The 16,670-nt window shown below is 37.0% G+C and overlaps 1 protein-coding gene across 2 annotated transcripts in view; it reads left to right on the forward strand.

The window, feature by feature from the left end:
* PPFIA2 (PTPRF interacting protein alpha 2) overlaps positions 1-16,670 on the forward strand; it is a 737,051-nt gene that overhangs the window by 14,251 nt on the left and 706,130 nt on the right. For both annotated transcript variants that reach the window (XM_069094786.1, XM_069094785.1), the window contains exon 2: positions 568-818. In XM_069094786.1, coding sequence (XP_068950887.1) covers positions 570-818 — 249 coding nt within the window. In that variant the 5' untranslated portion in view covers positions 568-569. The remainder of the gene's footprint in view (positions 1-567; positions 819-16,670) is intronic.

The raw sequence follows: 16,670 nt of genomic DNA on the forward strand, positions 1-16,670 counted from the left end.
GGTTCCTCAGAGTTGTTTTATTAATTTGTATTTCTCTAATCAGTAATGATTTAGGGCATTTTTTTCATGTGACTATTGATAGCTTTGATTTCTTCTTCTGAAAACTGCCTGTTTATACATACCTATGTGTTATTGAGCAAGTCATTTTATACTCTCTAGACTTCACCTACTTCATATGTAAAATGTGGGAGCCCGACTAGATGGCTCATAATGTCCCTTCTCCTTCCACACTTATGTGCAGGGTGCTGAGGATTCATTGTAAAACTTTTTTTTTCAGAAGCAGTGGAATTTGTGATGTTTAAAGGTAGTTAGGTACACATGTTCAAAAAAAAAAAAGAGAAGAACTGGAGGGAATGGTGCATACCAGACCTCAGAAGTAGCAGTGCTGAATGTTCACTTTCATGACCTCTATAGAGATGAAGATCTCAGTAGGGAAACACTGAACATTAAAACTGTTGAAATAAGAAAGGCCAATCCTTAAAAGGTCAGAATCCTACACATCAAAGAACCCATGTATCAGGACGATACTCTCTTTACTAACTTTTCTTTTTCTTTCCTTTCTTTAAGCAATGATGTGTGAGGTGATGCCCACAATAAATGAGGACACCCCAATGAGTCAAAGGGGGTCCCAGAGTAGTGGCTCGGACTCGGATTCCCATTTTGAGCAGCTGATGGTGAATATGCTAGATGAAAGGGATCGGCTTCTAGAGACCCTTCGAGAGACACAGGAAAGCTTGTCACTTGCACAACAGAGACTTCAGGATGTCATCTATGATAGAGACTCACTCCAGCGACAGCTTAATTCAGCCATTCCACAGGTATGATTCTGTCATGCTTGTATCACACTACAGAGGAAAATGAAACAAAACTTATGTTAGTTCCATTGTTGTGAATGCTTTTTTTTTTTCATTCTTACCATTCTTTTTAACTTCTGTGATTTGAGATAGGGGTGCAGATGTTGGTTGAGAAAGAAATAGCAAGGTGGAAATCTACATAATTTATTAAGACAAATTGAATAGGAAGAAAGGTAAAATCCCATATGCAGGGTACAAAAAAAGTCAACTCTATCAGTAGAAGATCAAGTACAGGGGCAGCTAGGTGGCGCAGTGAGTAAAGCGTCGGCCCTGGAGTCAGGAGGACCCGAGTTCAGTGCCGGCTTCAGATACAACACCCACACAAAATAACTAGCCTTGTAACCTCGGGCAAGTTACTTAACTGCAATTGCCCTCCAAAAAGCAAAAAAAAAAAAAAAAAGATCAAGTATATGTAAAAATCCTGTGAAAAAGGCCTTGGTCTTAGTGGACTAGAAACTCATAAGTTAGTGGCATGGTGCTATTCCCAGTCAAGATTAATGTCATTTTAGATTTCATTAAGAGATACTTAACGACCCCCAGAACTATGGAAATGATAGTTCTGCTGTATTCTGCTCTGATCATAATACAGCTGTGGTCATTTCTGGTCACTACATTTTAAGAAGACCATTGACACGGGGCAGCCAGGTAGCACAGCGAGTAAGAGCACCGGCTCCAGTGTTGGGATGACCTGGAGATTGAATCCCGGGCTCAGACACTCAGCACCACACCCAGAAATAACTGGCCGTGTAACCTTGAGCAAGTTATTTAACCCCAATTGCTTAAAAAAAAAAAAAAAGAAGACCATTGACAGGACAAAAGGACCAAGGCCAAAATGGTGATGTTGGTGGTAGTGGAAGTAGTGATTGTATATGTGTGTGTGTGTGTGTGTGTGTGTGTGTGTGTGTGTGTGTGTGTGTGTGTGTGTGAGAGAGAAAGAGAGAGAGAGAGAGAGAGAGAGAGACAGAGAGAGAGAGAGAGAGAGAATAGTGATTGTCAAGTATCTGAACAGATACTTGAGATCTGAATTGGGCCTAAATGACAGAGCTAATAGCAAAAACTAGAGAAGCAATATAGACTAATTTTAAAAGAAAAAAAAATCCTAGCAATTAAAGCTGTCCCCAAGTGGAATGCATTGTCTTAGGAGATAGTGGTTAAATGTTTTTAAGTGGAGACCTGGTGATGTTTGTAAGGGATGTTGTAGAAAGCACTTCTGTTTAGATAATGATTGAACTATTGGACTAGAGGGCCACTGGAGTCCCTTGCAATTCTTAAAATGAATAATATTCAGAAGTAAATAGGAGAGCTGGTTGTTATGGCACAGACCCATAGATCCTGCTGTTAGGAGGGTAGAGAGTGGCAGATCTTATGAACTCTCAAGTTCTGCCATGTAGTGAGCTAACCTGATCGGGTGTCTTCATTACATGTCATAAAGTAAACACTTGGAAGGGATTACCTTGCTTAGGTTGGGGATAACTGACCCAAGTAGGAAATGGATCAGGTCATCTACTGAAAATTATTGGGATTGGGTCCATGAGAGTCCCCTGCAGTTCTATCCTGGGTGATATAAGAGAAAATAGAACAAAAGAATGAGAACTAAATGGCAGAAAGGTATATAAATGCATATGTATACACACATATAAATGCTACTTAAATTTCTTGCTCTTCACTCAAATGAGGCAATGCTTACACACTACCTGCTTAAAAGATTTTTCTTTTTGACAGAGAAGCAAATAATTACTTGTAACTACTTATTTTTATAAAAAAGATACATATTGGTTACTATGCCTTCATGCTGATAAAAGGAAATAGTTAATGATATTGTAGCTATTTATAAATACCCTAATTATATTCTTGCCAGATATAGTGAATACTTTTATCTATTTTAATCTGTAATATTCACGAATATTTTTATTAGACATCTTTAGTAGTTCTCATACTAATGTTAAGGGAAAAAATACTAGCCTCCTCCAGTGAATTTTTCAGCAGCAGTAGACAAAACCACATCTGAAAGAAATGGAGAACTAATTGCTAAGCCATTTTCAGTAATCTTTGAAATATTGTTGAGAATGGGATAGGTGCCATATATGGTAGAGAAAGGTCAATGTTCTACTGAACTTAGTAACACGGAACTGAAGGTCAAGGGTGATACTGTCGCTGATTCTATAGATCTGCAGTCATCAGCATTAGTGAAGCGAGAGGCTTTGATGAGGACATTGAGAGTATGTAGAGGAAAAAGAGAGGGCCCATGATAGAGCCTTCAGTGATGATTATTTAGTAGGTATGAAGTAAATAATGAACCATTAAAAGAAACTGAGAACCAGCAGGAAGAGAGATGAGAATGTCATAAAAACCCAGAAAGAATACAGTATTTAGGCAGAGAGCATGGTGAGCAGTCTCAAAGAGCATAGAGAGGTTAAGAAGGATGAGGACTAAGAAAATATCATTGACTTTTGTAATTAAGTGTTTACTGATAGCTTTGCAGAAGGCATTTCAGGTAAAGGTTGAAGTTAGAATTCTGTCTGAATGCAAACAGTTGAGAAGAGAAATGAAGGGAAGTTGAGGCCACAAGTCACAAGAGAGCTTTCTTTTTGTTCCCAAGCATTTATCTCTGAAAGTAGAGAGAGACAATAGCTTGCAGGGGCAGGATGGGCTAGTGAGTTTCTCACCCGACCAAAAGAGATGATGATGAGAGTGAAAATAATCTGCTGGAGAAGTTGAAAAGGGGATGGGATCAAGGGTATACATAGAGGAGATGGCAATCATCCAGTCCCAGTGATACCGAATTGCAGCAATCCCTAACTCCTGTTTTCCATTCCTTCATTCTCAGCTCTTCAGTTCTAGTGGGCAGCTAGGTGGTGCAGTGGAAATAGCACTGCTCTTGGAATTGGGAAGATGCATTTCCACAAGTTCAAATCCAGCCTCCTTCAGACACTTAATAACTGTGTGACTTTGATTTGAATTCATAAAGATGAGTTCCTGATTGCAAGCTCAGTGCCTTTTCCACTGTGCTACGTAGCTGCCCCTTGCCACAGATTGACAGAATACCAATACATATATTTTCCTCTGATGAAATGTTTACCTATTGATTGACAGAAGTCATGATCGTGCTACACTTAGATTCCAAGTGACATTCCCAAATTGCTGAACTTACTACCCTTCTTTCTTAAATTTGATTTCATGCCTATCTACTTCATAGGGCTACTGGAAGGTAAGAATGAAAAGATTTGAGGGAAAAAGTCAGGAATGAAATAAAAGTGGAGTATATTACTAGGCTACATGAACAGTTTCCCAGGTGAAGACAAATATGAGTAAGCCTGTACAAGAATTGAACAAGCTTTAAATGTATAAAGAGATCATGATTTATGTTGCTGGAACTTTTGTTTGATTGGCATGGTGTTGCTTCTACCAAAGGTCAAAGATTTTCAGTGCTAACAATCCAAATTATATGTGAAATTTCCACTTCACAATTTCTCTCTGAATAATTATACTAATTAGCATATATAGCCTATATGTTGGCCTATATATGTGTACACAAACATATAATATATGTATATTGTTGTTCAGCAGTTTTCATTCATGTCCAATTCTTCATGACTCATTAGGGGTTTTCTTGGCAAAGATACTGGAGTGGTTTGCCATTTCATTCCCTAGCTCATTTTATACATGAGGAAACCAAGGCAAATAAGGTTAGGTGACTTGCCTAAGATTACACAGCTAGTAAGCATTTGAGGCCAAACTTGAACTCAGAAAGATGAGACTTCCTGACACCAGGTTCAGCACTCTATCTATTGTACCACCTAGTGCCATATCTATATCCATATCCACATCTACATCTGTCTGCATTTATCCACATGCACATGTATACACATGTATATTTATATGTAATATATAACATATGTACATATGACTATATATACAGCTATCTATCTCTCTATCTGTCTGTATCTTTAAGGCTAAGCAGGCACTATTATCTCATTTGATCCATACAATTCTGGGAGGTATGTGCTACTATTCCATCCATTTTACAGATGAGGAAACTGAGACATGTGGAGTTTAAGTCACTTGCCCAGGGTCACACAGCTAGTAAGTGCCTGAGGCTACCACGTCCAGGAAAAGGTTGTTCTGACCATTGTTGTTATAGAAGATTTGAAGAAAATGGCTTAACTTAAACTTATTTCTGATATTTTACAGGACAGGGATAGGAGGACTGTAATTTGAATTCAAATTCAATAAGTAATTATTGAACTATAGTCATGTCTGTACCATATACTATCTTGCTGATGATGTTTACAAACTAGAACTTTGACTCAGTAACTGCTAACACTGGCCTCCTCCACTGACAGTGTGAATGGATCTTGGTTCATTTCATGTCAGTATGGGGCTGATAGCTGTGGTGCGGTGTTAGTCTGTTTAAGTCTTTGGAGTTCCTTTTCAAGTGGCATTCCTTTTGGAATTCCCAGAGCTGAATGCTTTGGGTGATTTGGGAGGGTGAGATATATCCAGAACAGTTTTGAGGTGATAAAGGGCTGTCATGTTGAAGGCTTGTTCTTTTTCTGCTGGCTTTTCTGAGCCCCAACAGTTTACACATAAAAATATAACCTAAGGTGAGGATTTCTCAATAGTGCTGTTTAAAATCTCTTGGTCTGTTTTTTTTTTTTAATGCCTGCTCACAGCTAAAGAGATAGCTAAGTGGAAGCCTGATGGATAGTATCTTTCTTTCAGAGGCAGTTAAATGCAAATCTTATGCATGGTAATTGTTTCATATCCAGTTGGGAGGAAAAGTATGTGTGGGAAAAGTTTTGGTTCTCCACAGATGAAGTCTCATATGGCACAGCATAGGTCTTTCTTGAAGAAGTTGGTTATTTTATTCCTAGAAAGTAGAAGTGGATATTCTGTTTGCATGGTGCTGTTAAGGAATATTAGCTTGCACTTTATTATGGTCAACTGTTTCTTATTGCAGGGTGGAATCCTCGAATATTTTGCTTGTCCTTGCAAAATGATTAGGTGAAAATAGCTAATAGAATGGGAACTAATGAGCTAATCAGTAACAATGGCAAATTTAAAATATAAAAGGAAATACTTGGAAGCATTTAAGAAGCTCTGGAGAGAAAAAAAAAAACAGAATAATTAAGGGCTGTAAAGAAAATCAGTTATATTGAAACAGTTATCAAGCTATTTCTTTAAAATCCAGGCAGTCTAGAATAAAAATTCTTCCATTATTACAACTTTACTTTTCCTTATATTTGCTATTTAGGAACTCTTGAGTTTTTTTTTCTGATTTCCAAACTGGGATACTGTATTTCCAAACTGGGAAATGTATCATCAAACATTGAATTTTAAGTATTTATTTGAGCTCCAGACTAACTCCTAAGATTTATAGGAATAGCATTTGTTACAATTGGATGTCATTTAAAAAGTGATTTAATATATTTTATCAGTCTTCTGCTATTAAATCATGATTATTTCTGAGAGAAAAACAACAACAAAGCAGTCTCCCTTGAAGTTTAATCCCCATATGTAAGGGAAGATGAGTACATTAAAATTTTTAAAGAGTATAATTTAAAACCAAAACAAGTAAGTCAGACATTATTTGATGGAGCAAAGATTAAAAATTATTACCAAACTACTGGGTAACTTTCCATAAAGGAAAAAGAAAAGTAAAATGAGTTCCTGTTGGTCAGCAAGCAGAGTGACTGTGACATTCCAAATAATATAGAGAAAATAATTAATGACACATACCTTACCCCTAAATCACTGCGGTGTTCAGCTTCTAGAATTCCAAAAGAATCTCACGTGAAAAGATCAAAAGAAATAAAAATACCAGCACTCAACCACAGCATCCATCTCCTTACACAAGATTCATTCCCACTTTGAACCAACATTCCTAGATTTAACCTTTAGTAATGAAAATTTCCAGTGACATTGCCCCTGCCCTTAAAAGCTTATTTTCTAATAAGGGAAGATATGTGTAGGGAAGTCATAGCCAGGTAAAAGTACTTTAGTGTAGCAACCTCAGAGATTGAGTAGAGGTATAGAAAATTTACTACTGCACTAAAATCAGAAGTATACACACAAAAAAAAGATTGTCACAGCCTTTCTGGTTCACAATAAGGATGTTAATTTGATTATCCTTTCCTGAGAAGGAGATAGAGAGTAGGAGGGAGGAGTTACAAAACAGATGGCATATATTCCCATACTTACTAGGCCCTAGCTGATGATGGGATGGAATAAAACATGGTTTGGGATTGCCTAGATACCCAGGTTTAAAATGTGACTTGACTTGGATAACTCTCCAATCCTCAGGCATCTCTGTCTCAAGGCAAATCTCAAAGTTAAATGGATTAACTTCCCCAAGGTAAAGGCAGGGCCACTGGATCTTCTATTCTGGAGAATATTTTGTGGCTCCTGATGGGCAAAGGTGAGCCATTAAGCCAGCTTATCTCTGATGTGGCAGTAGATAGGTGGATGAAGTGTTGGATAGGATTGGTGGAGTTGGTCTATCAGTGCATATGTATTCCATATACAACAGTGTATGGATAACAAACTCAACCCAGATCTGAATGGGAGAATTCTTGATTTTGTTGAGTCATTTCAGTTCTATCTGACTCTTCATGATAACATCTGTGGTTTTCTTGGCAGAAATGCTAGAGTGGCTTGCCGTTTCCTTCTCCAGCTTATTTTACAAATGAAGAAACTGATGCAAACAGGATTAAGTGCCTAGGGTCACACAACTAGTAAGTGTCTCTGATCACATTTAATCTCATCATCCTAACTCCAGGCCCAGTGCTCTATCCAGTGTGCCTCCTAGCTACCAGAACAGGATAACAGCAGATCAAATTGCCTTTTTCATGTAGGTAGAATGATGCTGAGCCTTAGGGACCTAGCTTAGGCTAGGTCTTTTCCCACATATCCTCCAACTTAAGGAAGATGAGATCACCCAGTAGATGAGCTTGAGAGATGTGTGCATTAGTGTAATGTCGAAGGGCCAAAGAATAAGGTGTATTCCTAAAATTTTATTTAAAATAAGACATATAATAATAGAATAAACAGAAAGGACAAGTTTCCAAATAAAATCAATATGCAAATAATCTGGAAGAAAAGGTTTTAAATGGAAGAAAAATTAAAGTATCAAAAAAAACCCCAAATTAACATGTAATGCAATGATGTGAAGAGAAATGAGCTAATATTTCCCTAAGAGAAGCCTGTGGATTTCTGAGACTCTAAGAATCACCATAGTATTTCTTTTCTTTTCTTTCTTTTCTTTTCTTTTTTTTTTTTTGCTTTTTGGAGGGGGGAAGGTAGGGCAATTGGGGTTAAGTGACTTGCCCAAGGTCACATGGCTAGTTTTTTTGTGTTGTGTCTGAGACCAAATTTGAACTCAGGTCCTCCTGATTCCAGGGCCGGTTCTCTATTTACTGTGCCACCTAACTGCCCCGTCGCCATGGTATTTCAAAAGAGAAATATAACTCTTAAATGAAGAAATTGAGAATGAATGTAGGGCAAAAAATCAGAATTCTCAATGAAGAATTAAAATAGAAATAGAATAGGAAAAACTGAGTACATGATGGAGAATTTCTCTCTCCAAATAAATAGAAACTCTTAGAGAAAAATGAACATATTTTCAATGCAAAAGTACAAAAGCAGAAAGAAGAAATAAGTGGCAACATTCAAAGATCACATGAATTCTAAGTCAAAGTAACTGACCTTGATAAAAGCATAACCCTTGAGGAAAATTTATCCCCCAAAATAAAAGTGACACTTAAAAAATATTAGATACTTTAAGGTAATACTAAGAAACTGCATTAGGATTTCTAAATACAGAGCATTGTTTGAGAGAATCACCAGACAACCACTAAAAGTTGAATAAAAAAGTTTCAAACTTTAATGGGTATGGTCAAAAAATTACACATTTTTCAAGCCATGGGGATAACCTTTAAATATGAAAGAATGGTAATTTAAATAACAGGATTATTTAACATTCATGAAGGATTTTGGCAAGATTGGAATAGTGTACAGTATTTTTTAAAAAATAGAGCCGCTCAAGTGATAATGTAAAGTATTATCCTGAAAAAACTAGACTAATACTGACCAAAAAGGGAGAAAATTTCCATTCACCAAAAGAAAAATTTGAAGTAAACTTGAAAAAAAAATAAGAACAAGTTATTTGATTTACAGATGTCTCAAATGGTATTTTTGGAGTTCGGAAAACACTTGCTAGCTATGTGTGATCCTGGGCAAGTTATTTAACCTCTGTTTGCCTCACATCCTCATCTGTGAAATGGGGATATTAGTAGCACCTTCTTCCCAAGGTTATTGTGAAGATCAAATGAGAAAAATATTGTAAAGCACTTAGCACAGTTCCTGGGACAAAGGAAGAATTATTTAAATATTAGTTATTATTACTATAACCATACTTTATAGTCTGAACATACTGTCCATCTATAAGTGAATCCATATCTTTTGTAAAAAGGAATAGTTGAGTGGGAAGCTTTATGAGTTGGAAGAGAGGAGATAAGAGAAAGTGAGAAATAGGTGATGTATCCTCACTAAGTATATTGGTATACATTGAAGGGTTAATGAGCTCTAAAGAGTGGGAATTATACAGAGGCAGAAATGACTCAGGTTGGGGAGGCAGGGGCAAATAGAAAAAGAAATCTTGCTTCATAACAGGAAAAGAAAAGGTTTAAAGAAAATTACCTTGAGAATGGAGGTGTGTTTTTTCAGTAAGAAGCAGGAAACTTATAATGAATTTCCTTTGGTGTGGATTTGTATCCTAGGAAAACATTTCTTTTGAAAATAGATTTATACCTTCTTCTACAGCATCTTATCTCTAGAGATGGAATTTATGAGACCTCAAGGGTAGCCAGTACTCAAGTTACAAAGGGACCTAGAATGAAATGTACTTAATGGAGACTAATCATGAAAGGAACAGAAGGGTAGGACACTAGGTATCCCCTTACAGTTTGGGACATATAGTAACTCCTATCTCATAACGTTATTTGCATGTGATATTATTCTTCTTGTTCATTGACATAGTTTTTTGGAGGGGGAAGGCCAGGCAATCAGGGTTAAGTGACTTGCCCAAGGTCTGAGATCAAATTTGAACTCAGGTCCTCCTGAATCCAAGGCTAGTGTTCCATTCACTGTACCTAGTTGGTTTTATTGTTTTGTTTTTTTGCACTGACATAGAAAAAAAATGGAGGATGGGGTAAGATTAGCAAAGGTAATATTTAGAAAATACAGAAGGTAGCTTCTACCTGGTACTTAAAAAGCTTTGTCTTCTTGAGAGACAGAGATCAAAGGGAATAGATGAGACACGTTATAAAGGCATAATTGGCAAGATGGCAGTGTTTAGATAGGAAGGGTGAGGGAGAATGCATAATCAGGGATATTTCTGATATTACAAATGATATTGCATGTAGAAGGATGGTAGTGCTGAAACAGAAATTAAGGAAATTAAAACTGGATGGTTGAGGTGAAGTTAATGAGTTCTGTTTTGGACATATTGAGTTTGAAAAGTTTATGGGACATTGAATTAGAGATGTCCAGCAAGCATTTGCTTCTGCAAGACTGGAGATTAGGATAATAACTGAGGCTATTTATATAGAAATAGGAATAATTTGCATAGAGTACTGATTTGCATAGAAACCTTTTGGGGTTCAATAACACTGTTATTCACTTCTCATCCTTAATGATCAGACAGTATTCCACAAGGAGTAGCAACTGCCACATTACCGTTCTTGAATCATTCCTATTGCTAGGTAGCATTCAGGGACTATAGTATGTAAACCTACCTGGTGTTCAGTTGGAAGGAGAAGGTGATTTTCCTAAGGTAGAACTTAGGGGCAGACATAAAGAATTTAAAATCTTCCCACATCTAAATCCAATGGTAACTATTTTAGGGGATACAAAATAGGGGAAACAGATATAAATTTTATAATTCGTGGCATTTTATTTTGAGAATATCTAAAATTGTTTATTTAAATATATTCTTAATACCTTTTTTCATACTACTTTAAAAAGTAACAAGGCAAGTCAGCAAGCATTTATTAAGCATCAGCTGTGGTAAGAACTGTAGCAAATGCTGGGCATAGCAAAAAAGGCAAAAACAGCCCTTTCTCTCAAGTAGCTCATACTCTGGGAAGTAAGAACTAAGAATTAATGCATTACTAGTTCTTATATCAAAATGAGTTGTTAAGTCAAAAAGTCTTTTAGACCTTTTCTATGTATTTATTAGTTATGATGATTTTTTTTTACTCTTCACATTTTGTTTTGTTTTTGAAAATGTTATGCATTATATTGGGCAGCTCTCTGAGGATAGAAGAAGGGATACTGGGCAGCATAATGGAGAAAACGCTAGGCTTAGACTCATCTAGGAAGACTCAACTCCCTAAGTTCAAATTCAATCTGAGTTTGGATACTAGCTGTGTAAGCTTGGGCAAGTCATTTAACCCTGTTGGCCTCAATTTCCTCATCTGTAAAATGAGCTAGAGAAGGAAATGGCAAACCATTCCAGTATCTTTGCCAAGAAAATCCCACATGGGATCATGAAGAGTTGGACACATTTGAAATCACTGAACAACAACAAAAAGTAATAAAAACATGTATAATTCTAATATCTGTGAGGTATTTTACAAGACTACCAAAGGGTAACAATATAGTAAGTGCTATATTCATATTTAATGAACAATGCTTAGGTTTGTAGTTTTTTTTTTCTTTATACATCTGTATCACTCAAAATATTGAAAGGCCACTTAATTTCTTTTTATCAGAGTATTAGAAATGTGCTGCTCAACCCTGGTGTACTTAGTGGGAATATTTGTGGAGGATGATTTTAGAAAGAATCTTAAGAATAAGGCTTGTATCCATTGAATATATTTTAATAACAATATCCATTGGAATTCAAACTCTTTGAACATTTTTTATTTGTATTCCTGACACTTTGAACAGTGCCTTAAACATGCTACTTGCTGAATATATGGTTGTTGAATTGTTTAGGTAAGAACTGAGTATAGTTTGGGTAATGAAATTCGTTTTTCCCCCAAGGGTGTATTTTTTTTGTCTTTGACCAAAGGATTAACTTAGAATGGCACCTGGAAGGTAGTAGTCACTTAAGTGTTTTATCATTTGTTGAGTTATGTGTGCATCTAGGGAATTGTGCATACTTTTTAGTGAGTTAAAAATTCCTTGCTATTGGAAAATCCCATATTTGCAATGCCAGTGATTTCTTAGCAATTCCATGATGTTATATGAATGGTAATCATGGGATACCAAAATCTCAGAAGAGTAAAAGGTGGATGTGATCCAAAGGGCAATAGAATTCTACCACAGAGTAGAAATGAGTAGGCTAGAGTGTATTGCCAACAATCACATATTCAAGAAATTGCTCAAAAACCATTGAAGATAAAGAAGTTTAGGAATGTGGGTGGGCTTCTCATATTAGTTAAGAGCAAGAGAAAGTGAAGGGATATTTTATTGCAGCACTAGTGGCCATGAAATATTCAAATACTTATAGGATTATTTGTGTTGACCTTCTATGAAAGATTCATGGAAAAACAAACTAGAATCACACAGGCTGAGACAACTTGAAGGAGTTGTGATCTTCCCTTCTAGTCGAATTACCCAGTTTGAGGAAATTACAGTAACTAAGAAAAGTAACTAAGTAAGGCTGTGTGACAATTTTTCACTTTTCTATCATTCAATATTCATTGAGCACCTAGGAAGATACAGAAGAAATAGACTTAGAGCTTTCCCTCAACTAGTTTATAGTCTGGGAATATGTTTCCAAATCTCCCCCTTTCTGTCTTCCTGTCTCTCCCCCTGTCTTTTCATGTATATACAGATATCTATGCATACTTATGTGTATATGTACCCATATACAGATAAAATGTATGCACATATTAATATGTCTGAAAATTAACACATACTTATAAAATGGGATGCTTCAATTGATCCATAAGAGCTGAAGTGTAGAGTGAACATGTTGAGATTCAAAGTTGATGTGATAAAGTTGTAGGGAGAAGGGCCAGAGAAATGGTGAAGATTATGGAGGCCAAGTAGAGTTTGTATGAGATGGGATGCTGTTGGTGGCCTTTGGAGATTTTTGAGCAAGGAAATGACATGAAGAAAATGCTCTTGAAGTCAGACTATTTTTATATATGTATTGCATAGTAGAAGGGAAAGCACTTTGGAAAAATATATAAAACCTTATCTATTGTTCATGAATTTAGGAACTGGTGTCTTTTATGGGGCATATAGATGGTCTAGAGCAGTGGTTTTCAAACTGTGGTTTGGAGATCCTTTGAAATCTGTCAAAACTGTTTTCTCATTAATACTAAGGTGTTCTCATGTCTAATATGGCAAATATTGATAGATATAGCACATAGAAACCGAAGTTCATTGCAGCCCTTCACGATTTTTAAGAGTGTGAAGAAGTTTGCACAACAAAAAGGTTGAGACACACTCGTGCAGAGAATGTAGGGCCTGATTGGAAGATGAGAAGAGCTGAGTTCCCATCCTGCCTGAGACACTTATTAGCTGTGTGACCCTGGGTAGGTCACTTAATCTTTCTGTCACAGTTTCTTCATCAGTAAAATGGAGATATAATCACACCTACTTCACAGAGAGGTTGTGAAGATTGAATTAAAGAATAGATATTACATGCTTTACTAGCCTAAAAGGATATAGAAATACTTCTCTTCCTCCTCTTCCTTTTTTCCCTCTCCCCTTCTCTGAAACTAGGTGTAGAAAAATCAAATTAATTACCCAGGGTCACACCACTAGTAACAGTCTAAGGTGGATTTTGAATTCAGGTTTTCCTGACACTTCCTCCTGTATACTCTTCACAAATTCAGTCTGCCTCTTGCTGTTCCAAGCTGCCTCTGATTGGAAGATGATCTTTTTAAGTAGTGATTTTCCTTTCCCTCTACATATCTTTGTCTCATCTCCATGCTTTTTTCCCTCCTTTTCCCTACCATGATCAATACCCACAGTGTGATAGACTTTGGCACTTGGCTCATGCTTTCCCCACTGTGCTCTGACCCTTGATGTCCTTTTTGTGACTTTAATATCTGTACTATGTAGAGCCCTCTGACAAACCCCACATTTCTTTGCCCTCCCCTGCTTCTTGGACCTTCATCTCTAACCCACAAGCATGACTGTGCTTTATTCTTCATCACACAATTTCAGAATGAGTGCTCACCTTCACTGACCATGCCTTCTTTACCTGTTTTTTTATTCTAAACAGTCCTCTCTTCTAAGCCAGTTGGCTTATTCCCCTGAATCGTCAATAATTCAGCTACATTTGCTTCTTATTGTTTCTTGACCTCCTATGCTCCTAGTCCAAGGTTAGTCCCTTCTGTGCAGGACCTCCAGATTCCATCCTCACTACTAGGCATAACGTGCCAGCAGTCATCAGGGCTATGTCAGCCATTATCACCTGCCTTTTCTCTTTCTCATCCTAGCCTCCTGAATACTGTTGGGGAACAGCACAATGATGATGTGAACTACCCCTTACGCAGCAAAATTCATACTACTAAACCTCAACTCAGCCTTGGATGGTGCTTCAGCCATCCTTTTATTCATCTCTTATGGATTTCCCAGCATGCTTTCTTTTGTGATTATTACGAACCCTGTCTACCTACTTAAACTCCAACCATACTCCTTTCTCCATACCAGGTGTCTTTGCCTTCCTAAATGAGGGACAACATATTCAAACTAATAAGAATTAGGTCTGGGACTGGATTTCAAGGCACTTTTCCCCAATACCAGTGGTTCTTAGTTATTTTGTATGTTGTGATCTCAGGGAGTTTGGTGAATCCTATGAACCGCTCCTCAGAATAATGTTTTTAAATTAAAAAAAAGTGGGATTGCAAAGGAAAATAATTGTCTTGAAATACAGTTGTTAATTACAAAACAAAACAAAACAAAACAAAACAATTTCATGGACTTACCTTTAAGAACCCCTGCCTGTCCTCTTCCAAACTCTTTCTCTGTATTAGGCATTTCAGAAACACTTATTTTTCTTTCAGTGCTTAGCATACTTCAGGGCACTTAATGAACACTTAATATAACCTAACTCGATATTTGTTTATTACATGGAGTACCTAATATTTTCAAGGCACTGTTGTAAATATGCTTATCTACCACTGTGTGGGATACAAAGACCCTAACCCAAACTGACTACTCGGAGACCTCTCAAAGTGAAGGTAGAAAGATTTATTAGAATCTCGTGAGAAGCAGGCGGTCCAGTCCCTGGAACAATGCCCAGGAGAGAAGGTCGCCATGCAGAAGCTAAAGCTGGGTTAAATAAGCAAGGGTTATATGCCCCTCTCAAACATTAACATAATTATTACTAATAAGACTCAAATTTTGTTAGATAATATACATAATACATTAGGTCCATTACCAAGCCCAGTACAACCTCAGAACACTGAACCCTAGATACACCCCTATCTGGGCCTGAGTGCCCCAAGGCAACTGTCCATTTCCTGATTGGTCACACCCACCTGCTGCTGCCAGCTCCTTCCATTCTACATTACTTAATCTCAGTATTATCTAGGAGTTTTCTGGGAACTTAGCTTCTTCCCAAGGTGACTGTCTCAACTCTTTCCAAAGCCACTATCTGGTACTTTTTATCAGTAGTCTTGTTGAGCAATTCTTGCAGTTCTATAGAAACTTAACTCTTTTATGGTAAGCTGGGTGAGAAGGGCTGACTAGAATAGAGCCATTATACAGAAAGATTTCTAAAACATAATTTCTAGAAAATGGAAACTTAGGCCTAAGGACTTACTTTAGCAGATAGTCTCTGAGAAACCACGCTTTTACCTTTCCCGTACAGCCACTATGATTTATTCAATCTTGAGTATTATGCTGCTCTAGCATTTCAAGTAAATAACTTATTATTCCTCAAACATCAGTTAAGTAGTAATTATATGCCAAATGTTGTGTTGGCATTGAGTTTACAAAGATAAAAATAAATAAATAGCTCTTGCTTTCAAGAAGCTCATTACATGTATTTAGATAAGTAAATGTAAAATAGATATGTAGATATGCATGCATTTACATTTGTTGTTCAGTTATGGCCAAGTCTTCATGATACTATGCATCATAGTAGACCAATACTGCCCTTGAGGGTTTCTTGGCAAAGATACTGGGTTAATTTGCCATTTTCTTCTCCAGTACATATACACATACATATTTCCTGGGGGAGAAGGAGAAGTAACAGTGTAGGATTTGTGTAGGAAGTGATACTTGAGCTGGACCTTGAAGGAAGTTTGGGATTCATTGAAGTAGTTTTTGATAAGGTTCAAATTTATAGTGTATTTTAAAAGAGGAGACTTTAAGTCTTGAAACTTCTAGCAGCCATCTAACCTACTTAAGTGCTAGGCTTGTTGGACCATGGAGGAGGCTTTGAAGCCTGTCCATAGACACCAGCAGTTCCTGTTGTTGCATGATTCACATTTCATTATTCCTTTTATTTTTATGATAATTAAAATCCATAGTTTGCTTCTTTTTCTTTTTAAGTATTCACCCACTCATTCATCCAGGTTTTCAGAGGAGGCCCACTGATGAACGATGATTCAAGGAGAGCATGGGAGAGGGGGCATAAGAGGGTGACTATACCAGCTGTTCCTTAAAAACAAACAAAAAATCAGCTGTGAGGAAAAATATACATGGTAGGTCCATAAATATACTTGGTACTGAGGCTGAGGAATGACTCTTTTTTTCCTCCCACTTTTCATGAACAACCACTGGGGGAGTTTGTGGGGTGTGTGTGTGTGTGTGTGTGTGTGTGTGTGTGTGTGTGTGTGTGTG

The sequence above is a fragment of the Petaurus breviceps genome, unplaced genomic scaffold, assembly GCF_028583685.1.
Source record: "Petaurus breviceps papuanus isolate PSGF00001 unplaced genomic scaffold, PetGlider_PUasm1.0 221, whole genome shotgun sequence".
Lineage (NCBI taxonomy): Eukaryota > Metazoa > Chordata > Mammalia > Diprotodontia > Petauridae > Petaurus > Petaurus breviceps.